A 23,606-nucleotide genomic window follows, 5' to 3' on the forward strand; every position below is an offset into this window, starting at 1 on the left:
TACAGTCTGTGAATGTTTCAATACTAGATCCTGGTGCTCTATATATACAGCTGACTAATACATTTTTGCTTTTTTCTTCACATATTTCAATAGTTATTCATTCTAATAAGTTATCAATCACAGTTGTCATATTGTCTACTATTTTATAATCCATGTTCTTATCCACATACACAGCCACTCCTCCTCCACTCTTATTCTTTCTGTTTACACAATTAAATTCATATCCATCCAGTTCAAAATCCATTCCTTTATCTTCATTGATCCATGTTTCTGATATAGCAATTATGTTAAATATTTTTTTAAATTGACTTAAATATTCTTTAATGTTGTTAAAGTTTGCATATAGACTTCTGCTGTTGAAATGGATTATTGATAATTTGTTATCTGTTTTAATGATCCGATTAAACTGTTCATCTGTATAATAGCAACAGCTGTCATTGATATTTGAGAAGAAATTATTGTCCGGGTCTATATCGTGCTCCAAGTCCAGTACATTGTGGTCTGTGTATTTAAATGTTCTCAGTTCTACTTTTCCATGATCAACAATCCTTTGAGTTATATCCTTCTTGTCTCCAGATGTAGATGATGTAGTAGATGAATAGGTTCCTCTGGTCTGTGTCATGGTGTTGTGATGTGTTTGTGTCCTCATACCTTATTGGTCGTATTTGTCCAGATCCTCGATGTTCCTGATTACCATAACCTTCGCTTGTTCTGGTGTTCCATTCAATTTGATAAATGTTTTGCAGTTGGATGTCCATGTCTGTTGAATTTTTCCCTGCTTTTTTAAGAAATGAGCTTTCCTGGCGATGTCTGCGTTTCTTTTGGTCAGATGTTCATTGATGAATACGTTTGTTCCTTTAAGTTTTCGTCCCTGTTTTAACAATGCCATTTTATGTTTTCTGTTGACAAACCTCATTATAACTGCTCGCTTGTCTCCATCCTCTCTCCTGGGCAGGGGGTGGCATGCTTCAATGTTATTACAGTCCATTTGAATACCTTTAGATTGCAGGAAGTCAGCCACCTGTTGTTCCACTGAGCTGGCCTCCTGCTCACTGGCCTCCCCTCCGCTGTCTTCTGACACTGCCCGTGCGTAGGATCGAGGTTTAATATGAATTCCTGTAATGATAATGTCGTTCATCCTTGTGTACTGTTCCAACTCCGCAACACGGTTCTCCAGGTACACCAGATGCCGGTCTTTCTCGGCATTCTGGATCCGGAGAGCCTTCACTTCTTCCACCAGCTCCATAATGGATTTCTGCTGCATTTTAACAACAGAGATTTCCTCAGACAAAAAGTCCAGGGACTTTTTGATATCGTCTCCCTCCTCCGCCGTCAGTGCCTTCTTCGGACCCATGGTCAGATAACTCCGCGCTGGCGCCTCGGGCCTCGGTAAAGCCGCGCCGGTGGAAAACAATCCTCGAAACAATCCTGGAAGCTCGTTAGCTGGCAATAATGGCATCGATGTCGATAAAATCTTATCATTGCTCATCCGTAATCACGCCCACTAAATGTGACTAGAATATGTTGAATCATTAGTCTTTCCTTGGAGCAGTTATTTGAAAAATACTGAGAAACATGTTCCAGTGAGAAACATGGCAGGTGGTGGCCAAGCGGTCAGTGTGCTTGTTTCCAGAAGGTTCCTGGTTCAAGGCCACCCCTGCCCATCATCCATGTTATATGGAGTTGTGTCAGCAAGGGCATCAGGTGTAGGACTTGTGCCACATCAACATGCAGATCCACCTCAGTGGACGCTGAGTGAAAACAAGGGAGAAACCGAAGGGACTTACTTTTACTGAGAAACGTGGTCCAAGGTCCTTCTAAACTATGTATCCCGTATTTTCCGGAGTATAATTGTGTTTTTTTTTTTTATAGTAGTTTGAGAGGTCTTGCGGTGATGGTGTATTGAGAACATTTTTTCTTAGAGCCCACTTCCTTGCTCAGTCTGAGAGCATGCGCTAGAGCCGCGCTTCACCACATCCACAACACCATGGAACCACCTTGAGTCCTGGATGGCAACCACCTGGGCAGACAGCCAGCTTTTTGGGAAAAATTTGTTAACAAACACTCATCCAATATAAATAGACTCTTTTAAAATTCATATGTTAATCCATACCATCTAGCTCTTTATATGGACCTGCACCAAATTAATATATTGTTGAAATGACTCATAATATGAATGCCTGATGTTTTTAATTGATTTTTGTTGTCATGATGGTTTTGTAATAATTTAACAGAAATTGGCGGAAATCTGCTAAATCATCATATCACGCAATATTAAAGATTTTTATTTTTTTAAATTTATTTAATTCCTGGATTTCACTGAATCAGATCTGCTCCAAAGGTTTGTGGTTTCCTCCTTACCTTATCCCTTTCATCATGCTACAAACATAACCTTCTTTGCCGACAGAATTAGTGTTAACGGCAGCAAGAATAAGAGTGACTTGTATTAGTCATTCAAAATGAGAAGAAAGAAGGTCAAACTCTTCATACAGCGGGTGGTCAAGACAGACAAGTAGGAAAGACGCTGATAAAACTAAGTCATAAAAATATCAACATTAAAACGGACGGCATTCAAACTTAGAATGAAGACTCGTATTCTCATTAATAATGCTCGGTGTATTTCTATTCAGTTAGAGTCTGAAGAGCCTCACCGTGAGTGACAGGAGGAGTCACGAAAAGCTGTGACTTTCTGAAATCAATTTTTTCCAAGAGTTTTTGACACACTTATTGATAAATATTATTTGTCTTACTAGGAAAAATAGTTTTCAACCACAGGATTAGAACCACGTCTTCATTCTTTAGAAAGCTCACAATGACTGAATCATCAACAAACTTTAAAATATGTCTTTTGTAAGAACATCTGCCAACATTTGTATATAAAATATAAAGCAGGGTTGATGGGACACACCCCTGATGAGAACCTGTGGATAGGAATAATCTGCTTGACACACTGACTCTTACATATTTTGAGCTTTTATTTTAAAAGATTCACTGTCCAGTTGAATTTGGATAACCGTGTTAAATAAGTTAATGTGTGAGTAAATACGGCTGGATGGTTATTACCAGCAGATGGAAAGTCAGTGAATAAAAGTCGTACGTCTTTGTAACCTCCAGGTTCCCTGAAAAAAGAGGTGAGAGCTACTTATCTAAAATTATTTAAAATCTATTTAGGATTTTGAATTTTTGCAGTTTTCATCTGAAGAGGTTAAAGGTCTGACTCGACCACAGCGTGCGTGACTTCAGCGGCCAGCCGCTATCGAAGCAGTGCTCTTTCTGGCTTTTGTCTGTTTAAAAAGCTCACTAATACTGTAAGCTTTGATTAGAAAACAATCGTGTCCCCAACAGAGTAAGATGAATCGTTAGCTTGTTCTTGAAGAGTAACCCAGTGACAGTGCTTTTAAAAGCTTTTCAGATCATTGACCAGCTGCATAAAACAATGATTCTTTTTGTCCCTTTGTTGTTCTCTCATTGACTTCATTCCATTCCAAGCAGCTTTGAGAGCAGTAGAATCAAATTTACCTTCAAATTCAATTTGGATTTGTAATGGATATGACATGGAAGCTCTTTGAGCTGAAGTAAGGTCATACTGTACCGGGATCGTTTACTGTTGTCTAAAATCAAGAGGCAAGCTGGGGCCATCCACAGTTACGCTCATCTGCAAGAAGAAAATGTTCCAGCTCCTTGACTGGCCCTGTGTTCAACTTTAGAGCAGAAGTAAACATGTTTACAGTCTGCTAAAAAAAAAATGGATTTGGTCTCTGTAGCTTCTAGTTTCCGCTTCCATGACAACTATATGGTGAGATATTTATTTATTTAAATAGCTCATTAGTTTAACTCATTTTAAGCCATAAAATGAGGCATAATTAGGGGTGTGGTTTCTTTAAATGACAGCTCGTATTGTATTTTCTACAGGATAAGTTGCACCTTTTTTCTGTATCATCAGCTCATTAATTTGAGATTATTGTACATTGTTGTTGTGTACATCTTATTATTACTGGCATTTATTCTTTTAGTATTGGAGTTTATTTTGTTTATTTCTCTGATTCCTGTGAAAGTCCAACCTATATAAATTATAATTATTATTGCAATTATTATGAGTAATAAACACATGATTTTCTTTATATAAGTCACGCCTGACTATAATTTTCAGAAAGAAAAAAAAAATTACATACTCTGGAAAATACAGTATACTGTATGTTGTGAGCCAGGTTCAGTGATCCAGAATAAACGCCAATGATTTTAATACGTCCTTGGAGGACGTAACCAGTAGAGCACAAACCAGCAAACACAGGTGCACCCTCCACCTCAGTTCCGCTCAAAGTTTTGAAAACACACAAAACTTTGTCGAACTTTGCAGTCATCAGCTGACAAGGAATTGATTTTGCACATCTAAAAATGACTTTCAAGCGATACTGGAAGTTTGCCTGTTTATATATAATAGCCATATAATAAAAAATTTTTGACCTCGCTTGCTTGGTTAATAATAATAAATAAATATATATATATATATATATATATATATATATATATATATATATATATATGCAGGGTTTTAGCTAGGATAAAAATTTTAGCGTAGTGGTAATGTCAAGGGAGGGTAGCGACTGGGGGTGGGGGGGGGGTGCGTGTAAAGGGGCAGCTTTTGAAAATTTAAGCTAAAAATTGGCCATTCTGGGGGTACCCAAAGGGGAAAAGCCAGGTACGACAGCCCAAGTCCCTTCATCATGTCCAGAAGGCTGAGGAAGGTTGTTGAGTGGGTAATCTCATTCTGGGTTAGCCAGTACATGGCCCTCAGTGAGGCAGTCAGAGTCCGTGGACATTTTTAAGTCAAGACATAAAACCTATTTTTATTCTCTTTCTTTTGAGTAGTTTTTATGTTTTATTCTTTTACTTCTGTTTTTAATTAGGTATTTTAATTTATTTATTTATTTATTTTAATTTTTTATGTTGAACTGTTCTGTGTGTGGTACCTTGAGATGGCTTTTGTTGTAATTTGGCGCTTTATAAGCTGATTAAATTGAAATTGAACATTTTATTGAGTCTTAAAGTAAATAAATAGGAAATTTACTGGATCTTTAAACTCTGGACATAATAAACTCCACATGGTGGATCCTTGATCTCTGGACATAAACAGAAATAAAATCTGTTAGTTTTTGTCAAAAGCATTTCCTTTCAGACATTATTATTGGCATGAATGTCTTTCCATACATCCGAGCTGAGCTCTTGCAGCTGTGCTGCACGTCAGGTTCATAAAGAATGCAGGACGTCTCATTTTGGGAGGAAAAAACATTTTAGTCGATTGTAGTTTGTCTGTATTGTAACGTTTTTAAGAGGTGTCATTTTATTTAAAGTGGAAATTTGTTTTGAAGGTATTAATTCCGAGCGGACTCTGGTCTCAGCAGAGAGCCGCGCAGCGTTTGGAGCTGTGCCAACGGAATGGAGGACGATTCTCGTTTGTTGACTGCAACAAGACAAGAGTTCCAGTTAGTGACTTTAATACACACAAAAGTGTGTCTGGGAGGGGTAAAGAAGCGTACTTACCGCTTCTGAAGAGCAGCGAATCAAAGCATTGCTTCATTGATTCACGCTTCAAACTGGAGTCGTGCTGCAGAAACGGTTGATTACAGACCCGTTAGGCTGTATTGAAAATAAGCGTAACGGTCCAAAATTATAGCGTAACGGGCTGTAACGTAAGTTTGTGCAAGCTAGAACCCTGTATATGTATGTATATAATGTATAGCGGTGAGTGGATAGTCAATAGGTGAAGTTTGGACTACGTTTGCAAGCCTGGCTGTCACTGAAATCTGTTTTTCATTTTCTTAATTTTATCTTCACCTGTGTCTTCATCTATCTGTCCAACCATGCTGTACCTCTCACTTCATGCATCTCCCTCCAGGCGTTATGACACTGTGTGTGTTTGACCAGCTGAAAAACGCCTCTATCCTGGGGGGGTTCAGCGCATCAGTTAAAGGAAGCCCTCCCGCCATGAGCCAGTATGTCGCTGTAGGAGGTGGGCCTTACGCAGGCTTTTACTACGCAACTGAGGTGAGTGTGACCCACTCAGGACAGTTATTACCGAGTCAACTGAGAGACTTAGTTCCCACTGTGACGTTCATTGTCACATATTATAACCTCTACGATAACCAACAGCAGGGACTACAACTGTACTCAGGAACTAGTATCTGATTTGTGGAAGAAGAATGATAAATGTATCCACCAGTGGGAACTGAGTTGAGTTTCAAAGTAATGGGGGATTTTTTTAGAAGCCACCTTAGATATTGTAAAAAGGTGGACTTGAGTGGGATTGGTCAGTTGCTGTCACTAATTAAACTTTATTTGCCACATTACTGCCATTATTTTTTACTAATAAAGCAGCGTTGTTTTTAATTAATTAGATGATTAAGTTTTTTCGACCATCTCAGAGTCTGATGTGGACTGTGCCTATACTGTTTCTGTCATAGGCAACAGTGTCATAGGCTCTGAAGTTATTAATTCAGACCGAAATCTGCGTGGCTCTTTGGAGCTGCGCACTTAGTCTCACAAAACAGAGGATATTATTATTATTATTATTATTATTTCCTTTACCCGATGGACAACTTTGGGCTGAGCTCCTCACACCAGCTGTTGGTCAATCTAGAGAACCATCACCTTAAACTCCAGTGTGGAACAGTGGATGATTCTTGTTTCTTGCCCGCAACAAAACAAGAGTCCCAGTTCGTGACTTTAATCCACCCAAAGCTGACTCACAGTTGACATCTTTAAATGGCTTTGAGAGGGGTTAATGAAGACATTGCAGACCTGCCGCTGGAAGCGAAGCAGAGAACCAGCGAACAGCGGGTTGAAGCACTGCTTTGTTGCTTCAAGTAGACCCACTGCAGTCTGCAGTCAACATAGAGAAATAATTATTTCCCAGTAAACACCCTCAAAAACAACGGCCGCTTTGGTGTCCAGAACTGAAGGACCAATAAAGGAATCATTAAGCAAAAAGGCTTTTGATGTCATCATTTTTGTTGTGGTAGAAATGTACTTTCTAGCTTCCATCTGTGGTGCATTCAGTGTGCATCGGAAAAAAATGGATGCAAGCAGGCAGCGAGCGATGCAACACGTTTCAACCCATCAAATGCATCGATGCACACTGAATGAATCGATGCACGCACATCACGCACATTTGTATATAGATACCGATTCATATTGATTAATCTCTACATGCCTAGTCTGCGACTGTTTGCCACTGCCTTCAGGAAAAGTGCAGCACACAGCATCTTTTTTAAAGCACTCCACCTTTTTTTGTGCAGCCACACTGAGTACTTTAAGGTGAAAATGCATGAAATTTTCAGAAAGGTGCCTTTTTAGTCACCCAATCACATGGAACAAAACCTATCAGCTTCATGGCAGGAGAAGTTTGTTTTTGCCATTTCTGTCTACAGTCAGCTCAGTTGTTACACAAAATCTATCACGAGACAAAAAAAAATCTGTAATAGGAGAATCAAGTGCTATGTTCCTGCTGAGAGTGAGTGCTTTTTAATTGCTGTTCATTATGAGGTAGTTGCTAGCTGTTTATTGTTGTCATAGCAACAGATCCACCAAGGAGCATTTTTTTCAATTTGGAGTGTAGGTGACACCAAAAAATGTGCACAAACCACTAAAAATGATGAAATGTTGATATTTAAAAAAAAAAATCCTGATCAATAAAAGTCAATGATAAGTGTGCGGGTGAAGGATAAACAATAGCTGTCTGAAGCCTGCACCCTATTTCAACCCTCAGCCACGGCTAGGGCAGTCACAATTATTACAATATTCGCCAATCGCGATTATTTTTAATATTCACGATTATTTTTCATATTTGCAATTACCGTGAATTATTTATTTTATCCACAAAGCATAAAACGACTCAGAATCTGACGTCATTGTGCTGCAGCCTCGCTCACTCTGTTTCGCTCTCGTCTCAAGACAGGACAATAACATGGAGGCTGAGGAACGATCCGTCCTGCCGTTTGGATAAGACGGCCGATTAAAACAGTGGCCATCTTCTTCAAAGCCGTCTAAAATGCGGAGTTTACCAAAGGAGCTGTCTGTGTGTGTCAGTGTGTGCGCGCGGAGTGAAAAGGCTGCGAGGGAGGGGTGGGGGAGAAAGATTCCTGAATGGAGGCATGACACGTTACAGTCTCCTGAGAACCATCAGTGCACGCAGAGAGGATTTTAACCCGAGTGAACAAAAAAAAACAAACCGTGGAGCTGCCTTTACTTCTCTCTGAACTTTCTCTCCCGGTGTGATTCTGCCATTACCGTCCTGTTCACACCATGTGCATGTCGTATACTGAATTTATGAGATCATGAGATGAAATAAATGGTCAAATATCTTTAAAAACTTATTTAAAAAATGAGAATATATGAATGAACTGAGAAAAAAATACGCATACACGAGTTAAAAAAACCCTGATGTGGAGAAGCTGTGGTGATGTTCAGAAGCACAGATCACAAAAAACTTTAACAGCTGTTATTTTCCAAAGGTATTTATTAACAGAAACAACCACAAATCAGAAAAAGTTGGGACTGTAAGTAAAATGAAGATAAAATGTTGCACTATTCACAGTTTCTCCACTCACAGAAGCCAAACATTCTTCCAGAGTTGTGTAATTATACTACGATAGTAGAATATAAAGAATGGGAAAAAAAGGGGAAAAAAATAGACAATATATTCATCATTCGCAATTATTTGTCTGACAGTTAATCGTCTCCAGAAATTCCTAATCGTGACAGCCCTAGCCACGGCCATATTGTTGCTACATCATTGGGAGAACAGGACCTGCTGATTCAAGCACAAATCAATTGCAAATATGGCAGAGGTCGAACTGTTTTCAGTGGATTTTTTTCTAGTGTGGAGCTTTTTCTTTAAAGTCCAGTCTGAAGGTGATTCTGAAGAAGCTGTTGAGGGACAGCCTTATGGTTTTGAGCCTTATTTAGACCACAATGAGGGAGACAAAACCTTCAGTCTGACAACAGTGACGATATTGGCAGAGTTCAGAACACAGAATGGTGATTATAAAAAATAAAACAATAAATACTGCAGGTGATTTCGGCATGCGGGTGGAGAAGAAATACATTTTTTTCCCAGCTCGTTGGTTACAATCAAGTGATTACATTTTTTAAAAAGTTTGTTTTGCTATCCTTGACATCAGAAAAGTGATGAGGAAGTGTGGATTTTTTTTTTCTTAGAAGTACATACATTTCAAATCTAAAAAATGACACGAGGGACTGAAAATATCAGCTATTTTTAAAATAAATCTTGTTTCTTTCTTGAATACAGTTAGTGTACTGTAAATTAGTAGTGTAACATGTTATCATTAAATATTGAAACCATTCACACAAGGAGTAAAGATAAAGTCTTACCTGTTCATTTCAGTGAGCTCATCTTTACAGTCTGATGAAAACTTAACCACATGAAGCCTGAATTTGGAAAATGATGTCTGAAAATAATTTAATTCCTTGTCCCGGCTGAAGAAAAGTCCCCCTATGACACCAGCAATTTGGTGCCAGGTTACGGCGCCAGCACAGGTCTAATCCGTTGATTGCGTCTGCGGCTGATAGTTCAAGTTTTTGCTGTGAATGGCGCATCCCCTTCCTCCACCAGCCGCTTTGCAGTGCAAGTTGAAAGGTTTGCAGCACCTCATCTGCACGAGATTAAATTATTCCATGATCCCAAAAAAAAAAAAAATAAAATAATGTGAAAATACTCCGTTTTGCCTCCATGTGGAGTGGAGATGATGCACAACACCGTGCACACGCGGTGTCGTGCCACCCGCCAATGGTGTCTTTCCACCTGCCAATCAAAAAGGTACTGCCTACCAGACCCGAACCACACGGTGGAAGCGATGCTGTCAGTAGTCTGTAAAAATCCCTAAATTTGCCGCATCATTGTTGAAACCGCAGTGTTCAAAGAGTGTAAAAAAAAAAAAAAAAAAAGTGCTGCTTGTCCACAATAGAGTCCCCACAATCCACTCATTCCAACGCACGTGATCCTGAGGAAACTGAAACCAGCGGACTCCACCTGCAATAGTGTTTTCATCAAAACTTGCAGCAAACTCATCCAGTCAGCATAACTCCAGAAATGAAGCACTTAAACACAGAAATCCATCCGCTTGCTAACCAAACAAATGGGGCTGTTAAGTAAATTGTTCTCCCACTGTGATCACTTCCTCCTTTTTCTCCAGTGTTGTGACTCCCCCAGAAGTTCCTGGTTTTTAGTGGCGCACAGTTCAAAAGCCGAATATTTATCTCTTCATTAACTACACAGTGAGAAAGCATTAATTTCAAATTGTTGTTTAATTTTAGTCTTAAATGCTCAAACAAACATTAGATATTGTGTCACCTACACTTTAAGGTGGCGCTCAGATGAAGCTTTTCTGGGTGCCCTGTCAGCGCTTTTCTGCTAGAAAAAAATAAGCAATATATGGACATGAGAGATCATGTGTTACTACACATCTACACAGGAATTCTGGTCTCTCCAGCTCTGAGGTAACAATAACCAGCCTGTAGCTGGGACTAGTTCTCAGAGGCTGGTTAATTTGACACTCTGGATCTGTTTCCTGAGGTGGAATTGTGCCTTGTGCAAACACACAAACAGTACATACCTGAAGGAATACAGTTTCAATATTTGATGATTATTTGCAGCTGTTCGTGTCTTTCTCTGTCCGCAGGGAAGCTCCCAGCCTCTCCTCTCTCATGTGGCTCTGGCTGTAGCCAGTAAACTCACCTCAGCCCTCTTCAATGCTGCAAGGTGTGTGCCTGTTTAACCAAGCTTCCATTTTGCTCAAAGGAACTTGTGCATTTGTCAAAGTAAAAATAACCATTGCAACCAACCCCCCTTCAGACTTGACATAATTAACTAAAATATAAAATATAGTGTCTGTGCTTAGCACAAACCTATAACAGCCAACATTTGGCAACTGAATGCAGTTTTGTCAGTCTACTGTTGTAATGTCTCTGTCAGTCTGTGCCCTTTTATTAATCTAATCTACTTTCATTTTTTAAGATGAATTCATCTTCTATTTTTAGCCTTTTAGCCTGTCTTTTCATGCTTGTGTTTTGTCTCAGTGGCTGGTTAGGATGGAGACAAAAGAATGAAGAAGAGTCTGCTCAGAAGCAAAAGCCCAAAGTGGAGCCTGCAACACCACTGGGGATCAGGTATCAACTGTGACACTTGAACACAAAAACATTCATCCTCATTTGTTTTCTATTTATTGGCATTAGTAAAAATGAAACATAACATTAACTACAAAAACACTTGGTTCAGTTTAAAGTCTGGAAGAAATGACTTTTCACCAAGTGGTAAACATGGCTGGCCTCAGGTGACGCCCTACCAGAAGAAGAAAAAGTTACAGTTCTTTGACTGGCAGCTTGAAGCTGGCTCCAACAGCCAGCAACTTCCTATTCACCTCCACGTTAAAATGTCCAACTTTAGAGCAGAAATAAACATGTTTCCAGCCTCCTACAAAACCACGGCTTTGGTCTCCATAGATAGTTTCCTCCTCCATGGCGGCGTGAGAAAAAGTTTACTTTAAGACGTTTTCAGTCGTAAAGTTATCTATAATTGGAGGTGTGGTCGCTTTGACTGACAGCGGCTGAGCCGAGCTCCAACTGTGTTGGTAAGTCAGTCTCCGCTTAATGCAACTGCTAGCTGGTGTGTAGGCGTTGTCTGTTTCATTTAGAGTATTTTATCACTAACAAGCTTGTTGTCTGTTGAAATGTCCTAACGGTTCATCTAACACGTCTCTGCTGCTGTATTTGCGCTGAGTGAAACTCTTGTGTCATATGTAATGTTGTATACTAACGGCATTAACACTTTTGCCAGCTGCTGGTAGCCTGATCCATTAAGCCCAATTGATGCACGATTTCTGAGAAAGTAAGGGGCCTATAACTTTTTATATACCAGAATGGAGGTCAACCTGTTAGCTTTGGTGGTTTGGACTTGAAGAGGGGGATCAATCAATTCAATCAATCAATTTTTTTTATATAGCGCCAAATCACAACAAACAGTTGCCCCAAGGCGCTTTATATTGTAAGGCAAGGCCATACAATAATTATGTAAAACCCCAACGGTCAAAACGACCCCCTGTGAGCAAGCACTTGGCTACAGTGGGAAGGAAAAACTCCCTTTTAACAGGAAGAAACCTCCAGCAGAACCAGGCTCAGGGAGGGGCAGTCTTCTGCTGGGACTGGTTGGGGCTGAGGGAGAGAACCAGGAAAAAGACATGCTGTGGAGGGGAGCAGAGATCGATCACTAATGATTAAATGCAGAGTGGTGCATACAGAGCAAAAAGAGAAAGAAACAGTGCATCATGGGAACCCCCCAGCAGTCTACGTCTATAGCAGCATAACTAAGGGATGGTTCAGGGTCACCTGATCCAGCCCTAACTATAAGCTTTAGCAAAAAGGAAAGTTTTAAGCCTAATCTTAAAAGTAGAGAGGGTGTCTGTCTCCCTGATCTGAATTGGGAGCTGGTTCCACAGGAGAGGAGCCTGAAAGCTGAAGGCTCTGCCTCCCATTCTACTCTTACAAACCCTAGGAACTACAAGTAAGCCTGCAGTCTGAGAGCGAAGCGCTCTATTGGGGTGATATGGTACTACGAGGTCCCTAAGATAAGATGGGACCTGATTATTCAAAACCTTATAAGTAAGAAGAAGAATTTTAAATTCTATTCTAGAATTAACAGGAAGCCAATGAAGAGAGGCCAATATAGGTGAGATATGCTCTCTCCTTCTAGTCCCCGTCAGTACTCTAGCTGCAGCATTTTGAATTAACTGAAGGCTTTTTAGGGAACTTTTAGGACAACCTGATAATAATGAATTACAATAGTCCAGCCTAGAGGAAATAAATGCATGAATTAGTTTTTCAGCATCACTCTGAGACAAGACCTTTCTGATTTTAGAGATATTGCGTAAATGCAAAAAAGCAGTCCTACATATTTGTTTAATATGCGCTTTGAATGACATATCCTGATCAAAAATGACTCCAAGATTTCTCACAGTATTACTAGAGGTCAGGGTAATGCCATCCAGAGTAAGGATCTGGTTAGACACCATGTTTCTAAGATTTGTGGGGCCAAGTACAATAACTTCAGTTTTATCTGAGTTTAAAAGCAGGAAATTAGAGGTCATCCATGTCTTTATGTCTGTAAGACAATCCTGCAGTTTAGCTAATTGGTGTGTGTCCTCTGGCTTCATGGATAGATAAAGCTGGGTATCATCTGCGTAACAATGAAAATTTAAGCAATACCGTCTAATAATACTGCCTAAGGGAAGCATATATAAAGTGAATAAAATTGGTCCTAGCACAGAACCTTGTGGAACTCCATAATTAACTTTAGTCTGTGAAGAAGATTCCCCATTTACATGAACAAATTGTAATCTATTAGACAAATATGATTCAAACCACCGCAGCGCAGTGCCTTTAATACCTATGGCATGCTCTAATCTCTGTAATAAAATTTTATGGTCAACAGTATCAAAAGCAGCACTGAGGTCTAACAGAACAAGCACAGAGATGAGTCCACTGTCCGAGGCCATAAGAAGATCATTTGTAACCTTCACTAATGCTGTTTCTGTACTATGATGAATTCTAAAACCTGACTGAAACTCTTCAAATAGACCATTCCTCTGCAGATGATCAGTTAGCTGTTTTACAACTACCCTTTCAAGAATTTTTGAGAGAAAAGGAAGGTTGGAGATTGGCCTATAATTAGCTAAGATAGCTGGGTCAAGTGATGGCTTTTAAGTAATGGTTTAATTACTGCCACCTTAAAAGCCTGTGGTACATAGCCAACTAACAAAGATAGATTGATCATATTTAAGATCGAAGCATTAAATAATGGTAGGGCTTCCTTGAGCAGCCTGGTAGGAATGGGGTCTAATAAACATGTTGATGGTTTGGATGAAGTAACTAATGAAAATAACTCAGACAGAACAATCGGAGAGAAAGAGTCTAACCAAATACCGGCATCACTGAAAGCAGCCAAAGATAACGATACGTCTTTGGATGGTTATGAGTAATTTTTTCTCTAATAGTTAAAATTTTGTTAGCAAAGAAAGTCATGAAGTCATTACTAGTTAAAGTTAATGGAATACTCAGCTCAATAGAGCTCTGACTCTTTGTCAGCCTGGCTACAGTGCTGAAAAGAAACCTGGGGTTGTTCTTATTTTTTCAATTAGTGATGAGTAGAAAGATGTCCTAGCTTTACGGAGGGCTTTTTTATAGAGCAACAGACTCTTTTTCCAGGCTAAGTGAAGATCTTCTAAATTAGTGAGACGCCATTTCCTCTCCAACTTACGGGTTATCTGCTTTAAGCTACGAGTTTGTGAGTTATACCCCGGAGTCAGACACTTCTGATTTAAAGCTCTCTTTTTCAGAGGAGCTACAGCATCCAAAGTTGTCTTCAATGAGGATGTAAAACTATTGACGAGATACTCTATCTCCCTTACAGAGTTTAGGTAGCTACTCTGCACTGTGTTGTTATATGGCATTAGAGAACATAAAGAAGGAATCATATCCTTAAACCTAGTTACAGCGCTTTCTGAAAGACTTCTAGTGTAATGAAACTTATTCCCTACTGCTGGGTAGTCCATCAGAGTAAATGTAAATGTTATTAAGAAATGATCAGACAGAAGGGAGTTTTCAGGGAATACTGTTAAGTCTTCTATTTCCATACCATAAGTCAGAACAAGATCTAAGATATGATTAAAGTGGTGGGTGGACTCATTTACTTTTTGAGCAAAGCCAATAGAGTCTAATAATAGATTAAATGCAGTGTTGAGGCTGTCATTCTCAGCATCTGTGTGGATGTTAAAATCGCCCACTATAATTATCTTATCTGAGCTAAGCACTAAGTCAGACAAAAGGTCTGAAATTCACAGAGAAACTCACAGTAACGACCAGGTGGACGATAGATAATAACAAATAAAACTGGTTTTTGGGACTTCCAATTTGGATGGACAAGACTAAGAGACAAGCTTTCAAATGAATTAAAGCTCTGTCTGGGTTTTTGATTAATTAATAAGCTGGAATGGAAGATTGCTGCTAATCCTCCGCCCCGGCCCGTGCTACGAGCATTCTGACAGTTAGTGTGACTCGGGGGTGTTGACTCATTTAAACTAACATATTCATCCTGCTGTAACCAGGTTTCTGTTAGGCAGAATAAATCAATATGTTGATCAATTATTATATCATTTACCAACAGGGACTTAGAAGAGAGAGACCTAATGTTTAATAGACCACATTTAACTGTTTTAGTCTGTGGTGCAGTTGAAGGTGCTATATTATTTTTTCTTTTTGAATTTTTATGCTTAAATAGATTTTTGCTGGTTATTGGTAGTCTGGGAGCAGGCACCGTCTCTACGGGGATGGGGTAATGAGGGGATGGCAGGGGGAGAGAAGCTGCAGAGAGGTGTGTAAGACTACAACTCTGCTTCCTGGTCCCAACCCTGGATAGTCACGGTTTGGAGGATTTAAGAAAATTGGCCAGATTTCTAGAAATGAGAGCTGCTCCATCCAAAGTGGGATGGATGCCGTCTCTCCTAACAAGACCAGGTTTTCCCCAGAAGCTTTGCCAATTATCTATGAAGCCCACCTCATTTTTTGGACACCACTCAGACAGCCAGCAATTCAAGGAGAACATGCGGCTAAACATGTCACTCCCGGTCTGATTGGGGAGGGGCCCAGAGAAAACTACAGAGTCCGACATTGGGGATGTGATCAGGCTTCTTTCATCACACACAGAGCCACCCATACTCCACCCCTTTACGCATTAATGAGTTAATCGTAGTGTCACCATGCTGGTCACTGCTGCTAACATGGTGACGCCCAGACATGGGCTTCATATCGGCCGTGCGGCTGGTCTCTAAAGAAACCTGTGGGTGATGTCACTCATAGGTATATGCAGTCTGTGGTTGTCACCAGCTGGGCCAGTCATCAGTGTTTGCACCAAGTCTACTCTCTTAAAGTAGCTGTCCCCCTCTTGTTTCAGATTTGGTCTCCCAGACTCACGTCGCCACGGTGAGACCATCTGTCTTTCCCCATGTAACACACTGGCTGGAGTGACAGATGACTTTGGTCGAGTCACTCTGCTGGACCTGGCTAGGGGAATCGCAATCCGCATGTGGAAAGGTGAGGCCACAATATACATGGACATGGAGCATTGACATATATGAAGTATTACACATACCTAATTTATTTATTTATTTATTAATTTATTTAGCTTGAAAGGATAAACCTGAGATTTATAATCTTGTTTTCAAGGGGGTCCTCAATAATACCAACAAAAACATCCAATAGGCAAGAGAGATGCAGCAGTACATACATAACAAAAATACAAACAGAGGCAACAATACAGTTACAAACACTTAATTACACACACACACAACCAATCACACCACACACCCAAACACCCAAAGTTCTCTAACACTCTCCCGTTAGTACTACCATACAAAATGAATTGTTATGGACAAGCAGAATCAAAAACAGTTACATATTTTTTTAAGATGTTGTACAAGGACACTTTTAAATACAGACAAAGAGGTCATAGAGCGGATAGAGGAAGGAAGGCTCTTCCAGTCATAGGGCGCTTTATGTTTAAGTGAAAATTTTCCAATTTCCTTATTAATTCGTGGGACAACAAAAAAAAGATTGAGATGCATGTCTCAGACTATAAGAAGAACCAAAAGGAGTCAAATGTTGTTTTAAATATTCTGGATAACTGAGATTAATGCATTTAAAAATAAATATCAGCCAGTGAAATTGTCGTCTGGAGGATGGAGTGAACCGGGACAGCTGGTTATAAAGGTCACAATGGTGAGTCATAAAGGGACAGCGGAGAATAAATCTACACAAACTGTGGTAAACTACATTAAGTGGTTTAAGATGAGAAGATGAAGTATTGTGATAAACTATATCACTATAATCAAGAATGGGGAGTAATAATTGCATGGCAATCCTCTTTCTTACAGAAAAATTAAAACGATTAATTGACTGATAAAGTAGTTTCAATTGATATGTAATTTTATTTGGGACAGACTGAATGTTTTTTATTATTAAACAACAGTTCATGCAAAGTTTATACTTAATAATATTAATTCTGTACTTTGCTGTTTGCTCACATTTTGTAGCATTTTAATAAAATATTCCAGCACTTTTATTGGTAAGTGATGAATGTATGTATATCTTTAAATAATCTTAAAAATAATCACAACACATGTTCATTTGACAGTTTGTCTACAGTAAATGTGTATCATTGTAACAGGCAGATTGGGCAACATTTTCACCACAGCAGCATTCCTTATTATGGAGACATAAAAAGCCACTCTAAAATGTACCAGTGCATGTTTTTCCTTTGCAGTGTTATTTCCATGTTTGCTGCAGGGATGGCTACTCGAAAATGTTTGTTTCTGTACCACTGGCCACCTCCAGTGTTGATTTAGATCTTGTGGCAGGAGATCCAACCCAGAATTGTTAAATCAAACTACTTAACCTGCTGCATCATTTGAGATCAGCAACATCATATAAACATGCAGCAACATCATTTGTGCTACATTCAGCAACTGCCTCAGGTGCCTGTAAGGCGTGTCTGATCCTTCAAAATCATTTGTGCAATGAGCCTTAATTGTGGGTATATTGCTCAAGTGTTGATTCATTAAAAATTCTTCCAGGTTATCGAGATGCACAGCTGGGTTGGCTGCAGGTTCCAGAGGAGCGGGGTGATCGAGAGTTCTCCCCATCTTCTTGTCTTCCCAGACGCCACGCCCTATTCCTGGTTATCTACGCACCCCGCAGGGGGATCCTGGAGGTGTGGGCAATGCAACAGGGGCCCCGAGTAGGAGCCTTCACCGTGGGCAAACACTGCAGGTAGACACAAGGCCTGACACTAATAGTTGTTCTGATCATTTATTAACCGAGCGATTATCACAACCATCGGTTGACTGATCAGTCAGTTAGTGTAATGATTAATCAACTGTACTTTAATGAATATTCAGCTTTTGCCTTGTTTCCTCATTTTCAAAAAAAAAAAAAATGCTTCTACTGAATGAAACCTGCCAGCAAAAAAACTTAAACTTATTATTCAGCAAAAAATGAAGTAGGCCTGCTCTCACTCACATTTTTATTCGTAGTTAGTTTTATTCAGTTCCTTATTTATTAAATTATGCCGAGATATGCAATAATTTTGGAGTATTAATTACACAGTAATTTACTTAAATATGTTCCAGTTCATTTTATTCTTTGTGTCCCAAAAGAGACATTTGTGTGCAGCAGGAATACACCACATGACAACCACACAACACAGACCACACAACACGAAACAACGACTTCTGCCAGACGTAAAGAATAAACAGTTGTAGAGTTGTGTTGAGGTCATAAATAATGATAATAGTTTTAAAAAAGAAAGAAGCAGCAGCAAAAAGAGAATAAATTGTGTTTTGCATATTATAGTAAAATGTTTTGGGTTTTTTTTTTTTTTTTTTTTTGCTGAAAGAATATAATTTTCATGATCTTACAACTGTGTCAGTTATGCAAGTACTTTTTGTATATCTAATATAAAATGAGGTGTGTCTGCAGCAAAAAAGAGAAATCTCTCCCTGTTGTTTGACCATCTTGGAAGATAAATCATGTGCAGTTTTTCTGCGGGAACAAGTACAAGTTTTAAAACAAGTTTTAAAAACATATATTTTTCCCACTTCTACTGTCAGGGTGCCACTTTAACAAATGTAAGAGTTCCCTGTCAGACAAACCAAAAAAACATTCAGTTTACAGTCTGCTGCACCTTCATGTGAATGCAGCTCTGCTAACTGCTAAGTTACACAGTCTGTCATGGAATTCATACGTCGCATTCAAAGCATGGTCACGCCTTAACAATTTCACAGTATGCCAAAGTAACTTTTTGAACTCTAGCCACTTTTTTATATTATATATATATATATATATATATATATATATATATATATATATAATGCTACCTCGCTCGTAACTTGCTACCATAATGCTAGCAAACGCCGTCTGAACCACACTTATGTTTTTGCTGCAGCCGGTGTCTCCCACACTGGGATGTTTTCTGTTTACCGCTGTGACATACTAACACCACATCTGTTGCACTAGAAAGCATTTTTGTAGCCGAGGAAATTATTCACATACTTTTTGCATCTGTACCATTTTGCTACCAGCAGGTTTGTTAGTCTGTATTACACTGGTCTACAAAAAAAAAAAAAAAAAGTAAAATTTTCTTGCGTGGACTTGGAGAATTGATTTATGCAATCTGCATGTTCCGTATTGATGGATTACGCAAAAGCTGCTCATTCATTCACATAGTTTTTAAACCAGGATTGTGAAATGTGAACAAGAGCTGTAATATTGTTTATATCATTTTCATATCTCAAAAACATGATGTGATTTGCAAAAACTAACACCAGATTTGGATTCATTGCCCCCAACTTAAACAAACTCCATTGGAAAAACTCCATGCAAGAAAAATCATGTTGACCAGTGTTATATATCCTTCAAACTGCGCCTTCTTCTATTACGCTATACGTATATGCCACAGTGTTTCTCTGTGATATTGTCTGACTTTTAAATGAGTCCCAGTAGTTTGAAGGAAAAAAGACAATTCTACTGTATTATGTTGATTAACTTTTACTGCAGATTTTGTTCAGTCTATGAAGTATTCTTTTAGTTTAGCAGGCAGCCTGCACTACAAAATACAGTTTATTTTATCATAGTTTATCACAGTTTATCATATCTTAGATCTTGTTCTGACTTATGGTATGGAAATAGAAGACTTAACAGTATTCCCTGAAAACTCCCTTCTGTCTGATCATTTCTTAATAACATTTACATTTACTCTGATGGACTACCCAGCAGTGGGGAATAAGTTTCATTACACTAGAAGTCTTTCAGAAAGCGCTGTAACTAGGTTTAAGGATATGATTCCTTCTTTATGTTCTCTAATGCCATATACCAACACAGTGCAGAGTAGCTACCTAAACTCTGTAAGGGAGATAGAGTATCTCGTCATAGTTTTACATCCTCATTGAAGACAACCTTGGATGCTGTAGCTCCTCTGAAAAGAGAGCTTTAAATCAGAAGTGCCTGACTCCGTGGTATAACTCACAAACTCGCAGCTTAAAGCAGATAACCCGTAAGTTGGAGAGGAAATGGCGTCTCACTAATTTAGAAGATCTTCACTTAGCCTGGAAAAAGAGTCTGTTGCTCTATAAAAAAAGCCCTCCGTAAAGCTAGGACATCTTTCTACTCATCACTAATTGAAGAAAATAAGAACAACCCCAGGTTTCTTTTCAGCACTGTAGCCAGGCTGACAAAGAGTCAGAGCTCTATTGAGCTGAGTATTCCATTAATTAACTAGTAATGACTTCATGACTTTCTTTGCTAACAAAATTTTAACTATTAGAGAAAAAATTACTCATAACCATCCAAAGACGTATCGTTATCTTTGGCTGCTTTCAGTGATGCCGTATTTGGTTAGACTCTTTCTCTCCGATTTGTTCTGTCTGAGTTATTTTCATTAGTTACTTCATCCAAACCATCAACTGTTTATTAGACCCCATTCCTACCAGGCTGCTCAAGGAAGCCCTACCATTATTTAATGCTTCGATCTTAAATATGATCAATCTATCTTGTTAGTTGGCTATGTACCACAGGCTTTTAAGGTGGCAGTAATTAAACCATTACTTAAAAAGCCATCACTTGACCCAGCTATCTTAGCTAATTATAGGCCAATCTCCAACCTTCCTTTTCTCTCAAAAATTCTTGAAAGGGTAGTTGTAAAACAGCTAACTGATCATCGCAGAGGAATGGTCTATTTGAAGAGTTTCAGTCAGGTTTTAGAATTCATCATAGTACAGAAACAGCATTAGTGAAGGTTACAAATGATCTTCTTATGGCCTCGGACAGTGAACTCGTCTCTGTGCTTGTTCTGTTGGACCTCAGTGCTGCTTTTGATACTGTTGACCATAAAATTTTATTACAGAGATTAGAGCATGCCATAGGTATTAAAGGCACTGCGCTGCGGTGGTTTGAATCATATTTGTCTAATAGATTACAATTTGTTCATGTAAATGGGGAATCTTCTTCACAGACTAAAGTTAATTATGGAGTTCCACAAGGTTCTGTGCTAGGACCAATTTTATTCACTTTATACATGCTTCCCTTAGGCAGTATTATTAGACGGTATTGCTAAATTTTCATTGTTACGCAGATGATACCCAGCTTTATCTATCCATGAAGCCAGAGGACACACACCAATTAGCTAAACTGCAGGATTGTCTTACAGACATAAAGACATGGATGACCTCTAATTCCTGCTTTTAAACTCAGATAAACTGAAGTTATTGTACTTGGCCCCACAAATCTTAGAAACATGGTGTCTAACCAGATCCTTACTCTGGATGGCATTACCCTGACCTCTAGTAATACTGTGAGAAATCTTGGAGTCATTTTGATCAGGATATGTCATTCAAAGCGCATATTAAACAATATTAGGACTGCTTTTTTGCATTTACGCAGTATCTCTAAAATCAGAAAGGTCTTGTCTCAGAGTGATGCTGAAAACTAATTCATGCATTATTTCCTCTAGGCTGGACTATTGTAATTCATTATTGTCAGGTTGTGCTAAAAGTTCCCTAAAAAGCCTTCAGTTAATTCAAAATGCTGCAGCTAGAGTACTGACGGGGACTAGAAGGAGAGAGCATATCTCACCCATATTGGCCTCTCTTCATTGGCTTCCTGTAATTCTAGAATATAATTTAAAATTCTTCTTCTTACTTATAAGGTTTTGAATAATCAGGTCCCATCTTATCTTAGGGACCTCGTAGTAGCCATATCACCCCAATAGAGCGCTTCGCTCTCAGACTGCAGGCTACTTGTAGTTCCTAGGGTTGTAAGAGTAGAATGGGAGGCAGAGCCTTCAGCTTTCAGGCTCCTCTCCTGTGGAACCCAGCTCCCAATTCAGATCAGGGAGACAGACACCCTCTCTACTTTTAAGATTAGGCTTAAAACTTTCCTTTTTGCTAAAGCTTATAGTTAGGGCTGGATCAGGTGACCCTGAACCATCCCTTAGTTATGCTGCTATAGACTGCTGGGGGGTTCCCATGATGCACTGAGTGTTTCTTTCTCTTTTTGCTCTGTATGCACCACTCTGCATTTAATCATTAGTGATCGATCTCTGCTCCCCTCCACAGCATGTCTTTTTCCTGGTTCTCTCCCTCAGCCCCAACCAGTCCCAGCAGAAGACTGCCCCTTCCTGAGCCTGGTTCTGCTGGAGGTTTCTTCCTGTTAAAAGGGAGTTTTTCCTTCCCACTGTAGCCAAGTGCTTGCTCACAGGGGGTCGTTTTGACCGTTGGGGTTTTACATAATTATTGTATGGCCTTGCCTTACAATATAAAGCGCCTTGGGGCAACTGTTTGTTGTGATTTGGCGCTATATAAAAAAATTGATTGATTGATTGATTTTTTCCAAGTGCTAATTTGTAGAAGCAAAGATAAAATGACATTTGTGCTTCTTCATATTTGTTTATAAAGCATGTGCCACTGTGTCACATAATAATGAGCATGTCATTCCATATACAGTCTTCTGGTGTGTGATTTGACTTTTAGGTTGCTGTATGCTGGCTACCACCTGATGGGAGTAAACAGTATGACCAGTCATGGCTGGCAGCTCCACACCCACCAGGTGTGTCTCCTGGATCCCACCACAGGAACACTGCGGACTGTAGGTGTCCCCTTCCACCTGGCCCTGAGGTTGGTACACTGTCAAAAATGAAAGATCAGAAAATACAAATGAGTGCACAGGCCAGCTTTCGGATTGCCAGTCCCAAGACTCAGGAAGGACACCCGGCCTAAATTTTGAGAATAAGGGTGATGTGCAGAGCTGCAGTAACTACAGAAGTATAAATTTAATCAGCCACAGCATGAAGTTATGAGAAACAGGAGTGGAAGCTATGTTTAGAAAAGAGTTGAAGATCTGTGAGCAGCAATCATGTAGAGAAAGAGCACCACAGATGCAATGTTTGGTCATAAGAGTGCCGATGGAGAAGTATAGAGAAGACCACAAGGAGTTGCATTGTGTGTTTATGGATTTAAAGAAAGCTTATGACAGGATGCCAAGATAAGAGTTGTGCTGTTGTATGAGCAAGTCTGGAATGGCAGAGACGTATGTGAGGGCGGTGCAGGATCTGTACAAGGATATGTGTAAACATTCATTACGGGATTGAACCGTGGGTGCTGGCCACTGTTAACAAGCACTTTTCACGTTCCCGATGTAACCCTGTGTTTCTACTTGTACTGAAGTCATTCATGATCCAGAAATGTCCTTTTAATTTCAGTACATTTGCCGTATGGCTTTGCTACTGCCGCTTTGACGTTACAGCACGCTGTCCATCAAGATGCATCTATAATTGTTTTATCATGAAATCGCAGCCTTTGAGATGGAGAGACACCTGGAGAGAGTTTATGCATTCATGAGGTCTCTGGACAGAGGTGTTTGGCGATGTTGACACCTTTGCAGGAGATTGGGGGTCCAGTTCTTTTGGTTCCTCGCCCTTGCTGGCCTGTCTT

General features: G+C 39.4%; 1 protein-coding gene across 2 annotated transcripts in view; it reads left to right on the forward strand.

Annotated features, from left to right (window-relative positions):
- Nucleotides 1-23,606, forward strand: part of rab3gap2 (RAB3 GTPase activating protein subunit 2 (non-catalytic)) — a 91,726-nt gene that overhangs the window by 22,155 nt on the left and 45,965 nt on the right. For both annotated transcript variants that reach the window (XM_034195353.1, XM_034195354.1), the window contains exons 10-15: nt 5,897-6,045; nt 10,698-10,777; nt 11,095-11,184; nt 16,019-16,158; nt 17,697-17,892; nt 22,647-22,790. In XM_034195353.1, the coding sequence (XP_034051244.1) occupies nt 5,897-6,045; nt 10,698-10,777; nt 11,095-11,184; nt 16,019-16,158; nt 17,697-17,892; nt 22,647-22,790 (799 nt within the window). The remainder of the gene's footprint in view (nt 1-5,896; nt 6,046-10,697; nt 10,778-11,094; nt 11,185-16,018; nt 16,159-17,696; nt 17,893-22,646; nt 22,791-23,606) is intronic.

The sequence above is a fragment of the Thalassophryne amazonica genome, chromosome 19 (assembly GCF_902500255.1).
Source record: "Thalassophryne amazonica chromosome 19, fThaAma1.1, whole genome shotgun sequence".
NCBI classification, from domain to species: domain Eukaryota; kingdom Metazoa; phylum Chordata; class Actinopteri; order Batrachoidiformes; family Batrachoididae; genus Thalassophryne; species Thalassophryne amazonica.